The sequence below is a fragment of the Triplophysa dalaica genome, chromosome 4, assembly GCF_015846415.1.
Source record: "Triplophysa dalaica isolate WHDGS20190420 chromosome 4, ASM1584641v1, whole genome shotgun sequence".
Taxonomy (NCBI): Eukaryota; Metazoa; Chordata; class Actinopteri; order Cypriniformes; family Nemacheilidae; genus Triplophysa; species Triplophysa dalaica.
Genome location: NC_079545.1, coordinates 19,454,459 through 19,462,127, shown reverse-complemented (window position 1 = coordinate 19,462,127; position 7,669 = coordinate 19,454,459). Strand labels below are relative to the sequence as shown.

General features: G+C 36.5%; 1 protein-coding gene across 2 annotated transcripts in view; it reads left to right on the top strand.

Moving 5' to 3' along the window:
- The first annotated feature begins 799 nt into the window (after positions 1 to 799).
- The window catches only part of phldb1a (pleckstrin homology-like domain, family B, member 1a), a 40,382-nt gene continuing 33,512 nt past the window's right edge, over positions 800 to 7,669 (top strand). Inside the window, exon 1 of one of the 2 annotated variants that reach the window (XM_056745623.1) lies at positions 800 to 1,038. Coding sequence is in view for 1 of the 2 variants with exons in the window: in XM_056745622.1 (XP_056601600.1) it covers positions 5,644 to 5,646 (3 nt within the window). In the remaining variant the exon portion in view is untranslated. Of the gene's footprint in view, positions 1,039 to 5,508; positions 5,647 to 7,669 lie in introns of those variants that run through there. The other variant, XM_056745622.1, reaches the window with a different exon arrangement.

Here is a 7,669-nt window from a genome sequence, read left to right as displayed (position 1 = left end):
TTTTTAAATTGGAAATCAAGAATTTTCATATTTAAATTTCATAGAGGTAAATTCGAAACAAATAAATTCAGATACATGGTTTCCAAAGTAAAATAATTCAAAATCAAGTATTCATAGGCTGTTAAATTTCAAAACATTATGTCTCTTATTTGCTTCCATAGGAGTCACCATTGTGTGTAAGATTTGGACCCAACAGAAGACTAAAATAAGACATGATACAGTCAGTGTGTTACTACTGCCATGCAGGCTGTGTTGTGTCCTTCAAAAGAGTCTGTCAGACTGCAAGACCTGTCTACTGTTCCAACTTTTAATCTGTTTTTATCCAAGGCCAAAATCAAACTCTCATTTTCTATATGCACTTTTCATTGCTCTAACCCATTTATAGTTCAGTTTTATTGCTGTCCTGACTTAATGGAATTGAATTTCACATTTTGCTTATCTTGCTTGGCTCAGGATCAAACATGCCATAGGAATTAGATTTCTTTATAGCCTACAGAGACAATATTCTCACACAGAAGAGTTAGAGGCACCATCTCTGTTCAATATTTGCTGCCATTTACCAATATGAAATAATATCACATATAATTTTATCAGACATTGTTTCTCAAATCTTGAAATCAAGATCTTAAGATAAGTGTCCCCTATTGCACTCACTGTGGCTCTGTTCTGACTGAATGCTTCCCACCTCTGCTGATCTGGTCTCATTCCAGAGCCTGAACAAGTGAGGAACTCTTCAGATGTGAGAATGAAAGCCTGTTCTGTGGCAGCAGAATGATAAAGATTGAGGGTGAGAGCGTGTGAGAGACTATGAGGGCTCGAGAAAGGGAAGGAGCAGCAAATGGGTGGAGAAAAGAGAAGCATAGCTGGGGGAAGAGTAAACGACAGAAGATATTTCTTTCTCATCGCGTTCTGAATGATCTGTCTATCCGCTCTGGTCTACTACACAACTTTAGGCATGAGTTAGAATGACACCTTTTCCAGACCTCTGGATTACACATGGATAACAGTTAGGAGCTGTACATCTATCTGAATTCATAGGTAAGTCTTTGATTGATAGCGGGATTTGTGTGATTTATATACTATAGTTTTAAGATTCATTCACGGCAATCATAAACAAAGGAAAAGATCTGGAGGTGGGTTTCAGAACAATTTCACTTATATTTCTGGATTATATCGCCCGCCAGCCCCTTTAAAATTTTGAAAAGTGAAAGTCCTTTAAAGAGGAGCTGAATGGAAGTGAAAGATGTTTTCTGAGGAATTATTTGTCATGTTTATTTATAATAAGATGGAATTTGGTGTTAATCATGTCATTATTGTAGTAACAGTGACTGTGAGTAACGGACAACTCTATTCTTACTACATTTGTGAGTGAGGAGAAAGTAGGCCACCTGGGCCAGCCTGGAAATAGTGGCCTGCCCTCGAGCATGCACAATGATACTATTGTCCCAATGGAGACAGCACTGGGCACACCGGTGTATGTGTGTATCTGTTGGTCTACTGACACAGTTTGCACCAGCAGAGCTGTTCAAAACTTTCACTGAAGAGTCTGACTAACCCATGATTTAATAGAAAAATTCCTCCCCTTTCAGTCAACTTCACCTGTCTAATCTCGAGGAGAGCTGTGGAGGCACATTCAATACCTCATTGTCAAACCAGAGTTTAGTAAGAACGCAGGTGGACGACAGTGAGTGTTTTGTTTTATGGTCATATGATCATTTATCTATGTCGTTTGATGGTTTTTAGTTGCTTTACCAGCCTGGTCTGATGGTTTTGGAAAAGTGACCAGTGTTACTTACTGTTATATATAAATTGACTATCTCAGCCATTTTACACCCCAATCTAGTTCTTGGCCTAAAGACTAAAGGAGTCTTTGTGTGTGTTTGTAGGGAGATTAGAATCCAAGCATAGCAGAGCCGTCTGAATAGATGCTTTCATGTGAGAGTGAGAGATTTGGCCGTATAAACACTGAACAAATATGGAGCAGCATTGCTGTTGTTTAACCAATTGTTTTGATGACAGAAAGACAATAATAGAGTACATTAGACAAAAGATCAAATGAGTAAATAAAAAAGATTTTGCAAACTTGATATGAGCATGTTTTTTAAAATTGCAGACTGTGTGCACCTGTACTGCATTAATGCAGAGCAAACAATCAGCATTCTTGCATTTGAACAGGATACGGAGTGGAACAGAAAAAGAATAAAAGGGGGAACAAAAAGGAGAAATGAAACACCAGCGTAAAGTTAGTAAAAAATACTGGATTCAGTGACCATAGCATATTTGCAGAGCTTTGCTTCTAGTTCTCAAACCTTCGTTCAGTCGTTGCTTCAGTCAACTCACCCACAGGCCATAGACGGTTGTGGAACATTGTCCCGGGACAAATATGGGTGGTTAAGGAAGGGTCTCCATACCACTCCAGTAGTATAACCTACTGACCAACTGAAAAAGTAGCTATAGGACTCAAATAGGAGTATAACCTCACTTTGACACATTTTTTGGGAATAAAAAAAAGAAAACAACCATATAGTAGGAAAATGTAGATTATATATATTTACATTTACGCATTTGGCAGAGGCTTTTATCCATAGCAATTTACATTTCATTATCCTATACATTTCTACGTAAGTATGTGCAATCCCCAGGGATCAAACCCACAACATTTCTTTGTTAACGCAATGCACTTACCACTGAGCTACAGGAAAGCTTATTTGTTATTCTTTTAAACACAAAAGAAGATATTTTGAAGAATGTAGGAAAGCATGCAGCTCTGGTTCACTTTTGACTACTATTGCAATTGTTTTCTACTATGGTAGTCGATGGGGCCTAAGTACTGTTTGGTTACATCCAATCATCCAATATCTTTCTATGTGTTCATCAGAACAAAGACAATTATACAGATTTGTGACAACAAGAGAGTAAGTAATTCATGACAGAATTTTCATTTTTGTCTGAACTATCGCTTTAGTCTTAAATCCCTGTAAAGTTCCCACACATTACTGGTGTGTCTGCAGGTGTTTAGAATAGAATGGACTCCTGACATATTGCTTATTTTCAACATATTGTTATGGTCCTTCCAAAACCTTGTATGTCCAAATTCCCAGTTTTTCTGGAAATGGAAAAACACTGTACTGTTTGAATGATTGAATATGTTGGCAATGTTAAAAGCACTTTTATTGCCTAGATATTTACAAACATTATTTTCTGACAAACACATTATATTGTTAAACATAAGAGGTAAGTAACAAACAAAAAATCTCAAAATATGGAGATACAAGGTTTCAGAGGTACAGCAACAATATTATGGTGTGAGTGTGAAAGAGAATGTGCAAATGATCTGTCAGAAATTTTGTGTGATGTAAATATCTTTATTCCTATAGTTGTGTATAATAAAGAAAAATACACATAGTGTATAGTGTAGGAACATTGTATTCCAGTTAGTTCGGACTGTTCTCGTGAACATGAGGACAGTATTTCATACCACTTTGCCAAAGAGACAATCCCAGCCTTTCTTCTCTCACATGCTAATATAAACAGTGTGCTGGTCTCAGGCATTTCTGCCACGCAAGCAGTGACTGTTCTCTATGGAGAGATCTGGTCATTTTTTCTGACGCCTCTATTTTGATACTATAATTGTGAGACCAGACTGTTACGAAATGATGAGGGAGATTATTGCCTTATGTTCCTGCTGTCAAGGAATTTATAAGACCAAAATGCTGGGCTTTGATATCAAACTTGTTTTTCCAAGATAGCGCACAGGCATGGAATTGTGAAAGGTTATCCAGCTATCATTCCAGTTTGCTTGCCATCTGCTTAATATACCAATCTTTTATTTAAAGCCACAGAACATTTTTCCAGATAATTAACTTTTTCCTCAAACAAAAGTTTGAAAGCAATGATTGGGATACATTTCCATGTATTCAATTGACTTATGCTTCTTATGAGTTATGTAGCTCAAATGATATAATTTGTGGCTTTAGACTGAGGATATATAACTGCTTCAAATAAAAATGATCATTCGTTCTCCTTTTTGGGTGAGAAGGGTTCAGCTGGAGAATGTTTATTTCCAGAGTCACTGGATCTATGGGTCATCTGAAACTCTGACCGGAAGAGTCCTCTCCTCCTCCATCTGTAGTTGCTTAGCTGCTCAGATGTGTTTGTGTACATGTTTTATGTGTTTGGGCTCTCTGTGTTCCAGTCACTGGCAGTGGTCATGAAAGAAAAGAACAAAAATACATCTCACTTTCATCATTCTTTTTTCACCAGACAAACCTTTTCCCCTCGCTATCCCGCTGAGTTTCATGGCTTTCCCATGTTTTCCGAGACCTGGTGTGTTATGGATCTCTCCATTCTGTGTTGTCTGAGAGACCAACTATAAATGTTTACTCGGTTCTCTGATGACTTTGTTGACAATGAGGAAGTTTTCTTTTCAACATTTCAACTTGTTTCCTTAAATAAAACTATGTAACGAATGATCTTGAAGTGACTCACTTGTGTTACAACATCAGCAGTTTGTGCAGCTGTTACACATCAGGTGGAAAACACAGTTTTGTTTTGCCTCTGTGGAGGAGGAAAGAGCAGGAAGTGAGTAGGGGGATTCCACCTGGAATTATCAAGGTCTGTTCCGTCCCCCACCTACACAATGTGACCTGATCTGTCTAAAATGAGTTTGTCTCCCATACTGGTGGTCAAACATTACAGGGCAATTCCAACATTATGATGTGACATTATTAGTCAAAACTTGAAATATAAATTCTCAGAGAATGTATTTTGCCAGTATATTGAATCATCTGTTTATATTTAACCAAACCCCTGATAATAGAGTCCAGACATCAGTCTGTGCATAATTTAAAAGAGAGAGAAAATGTGTTATGTATGTGACAAAAAAGGATGCACGTTTTTGAGAGACAACATACTTAGAATTTCTGTGAATTAAAATATACAAAACAGAAGCAAAAATAACAAATTGAGAATGGATGGCTCTTCATAGACCAAAAATAGTTATTTCAATTTTCATGTTGCCATTTATGAGGAATATGGATCTGACAGTTCTTTTACGGATGTGACAATTTACTCAATTGACTATGGAAAACTATTCTTGAAAAACATAAAACCACAAAATGTATTAAAATTCAGTATTGATTCCATTTTCACATGGCGAACTGTAAAGTGAAATGATTGCAATATAGTAAACGTAGCAATTGTTGTAAGGTGATGCAAACAGGTCAAGTTCACATCTGACCCTCCACATCCTTCATGATTTAGCTTTCTTAAAATTGTAAGGAACATTTAAAAATCCGACAATAAATGCACACCTTAATTCTGACAGAATCCTCTTCTACCGTCCCATTGTTGCTTTTTCTGCTAGCATCATTCTGACTGTCTCTCTGTCTCTCTGTCTCTCTGTCTCTCTGTCTCTCTCTCTCTCTCTCTCTGGCTGTGGTTATAGTATGTAATTCTGTCCTGTTGTACTTCAGTACATTCAGTAATAGACATGAGCGAGGAGCAGACACAAACAAACAGCAAGAGCTGGACTGTAGTCGGTCAGCTGAAGGCTCAAATGTGTAAACACAGGACATAGCAGAGAGAAAGAGACAGTAAACAAGGCCATGGAGCAACAGAGCAGCACTTTTTGGGATTAATATCATGGTGAGTGGGTTTGCTTGACCATTGCTTCTCAGAGCGTGAGGGGGTTTGTGTTTAAGTTCTGTTTCATTTTCAAAATGTGGTTTTATGTAATAGGTGGTTTGTTTGGTATGTTTTAATACTGATTTGACTTTGGCAACTGTATTGTCCACTGAATCAAATGTACAGTAAATATTTATAAAGCATATTTTTATAAAGCATTTTACAATTTATAGTGGGGTGTGTAAATGTTCTATCCTAGAATATTAACGTATAGGGATAGAGAATTTTTTGAACCCCAAATCAATATGCATCTATTATATGTAAGATATATATATTTAGTCCATATAGAATGGAATATCTATGTAAAGAAAATCCTTGCATCATACATTTATTTTATTTAGTGTGTTTTATTGTGCAGATTTGTGCTGCTGCCTTAATTGGTTGGTTATTAGAAAATATATGTTAAATCTCACTAACCTAGTTAAATAAAGAAATAAATGAGACTTTTTGTTGATTTTCTCACCCTTTGGTTATTGTTTTCTTAGAATAATATACTCAGGTTCTTTACTCTACATTTAGCTATGCTGTTATTTTCCATGTCCCTGCTGCCGTTTCGCCTCTTCTTCCTGTAACTCTAACAAACTTCCATGTGTCTATATATGTGTTTTCCTGTTTGTGCATTTGCGTGTTTGTGTGTGTAGCCTGTATGATTATAGCCCTGTAAGAGGAGCTTTGTGGTTTGTGCTATGTACTTGAATCTATTTTCTGCTGCAGAGGGCAGGACACAGTCTTAATGACATGTTTTAGATGCAAGTCCCACCAACTACCAGAATAAAACTCCTGCCCATTGAAGTGCCATTAACTGTATGTTTTTGTGTCTGAGCTGTGTGTGAATGTATGTTTGAATCAGAGAAATGCTGCCTAATGTAAGTGTGTATAGAGGCGCCTATGGTCAGTTTAGATGTGTGTGTAAATTGTATACATATTAGGTAAACATGTGTGTGTACAGTATACAGCAGTGGCATATTTGTACAATATTTACTTTTAATGCCCTCTCAGATTAGATTAAACTACTATAAATTGATGTGTATGTTACAAATGCTACAATTTTAAAGTATTTAATGGTGAGAATTGGGCAAAAATCCAAACCACATTGGGTTTTATTCTAATACACAAAAAAAATTCATAGAAAAACTTAAATCTCACTTTAAATATTTATTTTAATATAATCTTTTCTATAGAAAGATTTTGTAGTCATTTTCCTGGGCTGTTTCTTTATATTCTTAAGCCAAACCTCCTTAAATTCCCAGAGCTGAGTTTCAGTTTATACTCCAAGTGTACCAATGCAACTTGAATAAAAAATGTTACTGTAATGGTTCTTTACTAAAACATTAAAATAAAAAGCAAATATGCCAATTGTCCAAAGTTGGACATCACATTTGGCCACTACTGCATGTATACAAGTTGTGTGTTGCCTATAATTACAAGAGCCAACATTCCTAAATATGTCTTCACACATATGTTAAAGGGATAGGTCAACTAAAAATTCTTTCATCATGGACTGCAAACAGTTCTGTGCCATTATGGACTATTTTGAAATGTATACTATGGTAGTCAATGGGTTCCAAGAACTGCTTGGTTACAAGCAATCGTCCAAATATCTTTATGTGTGTTCAACCCAAACAAAGCAATGTACACAGGTTTGGAACAACTAGAGAGGGAGACATTTTTGGGTGAACTATCCCTTTATTACATCTCAAAACAGACTTCTGATAACATTTAAGTAGGCCAAAATGTAAATGTTTACCTAAATTCAGCACTTTTAGAACTAGGGACAAAAAATATCTTGACCTAGTATTAAAAGAATGGAGGTCCTGAGATGTCCCCAATATGGTGAAACAAACCTGTCTGTGTGTGACCAATGTGACCATAGTGACAGTGTAGTGACAGAGGCTTTCTGTTCTCTCTTGTCTCTGGGTCAGACACTGGACCCGATTGTGAGACAGCCAGCTGCACTTCCAAACAACATGACATCAGGAATTAA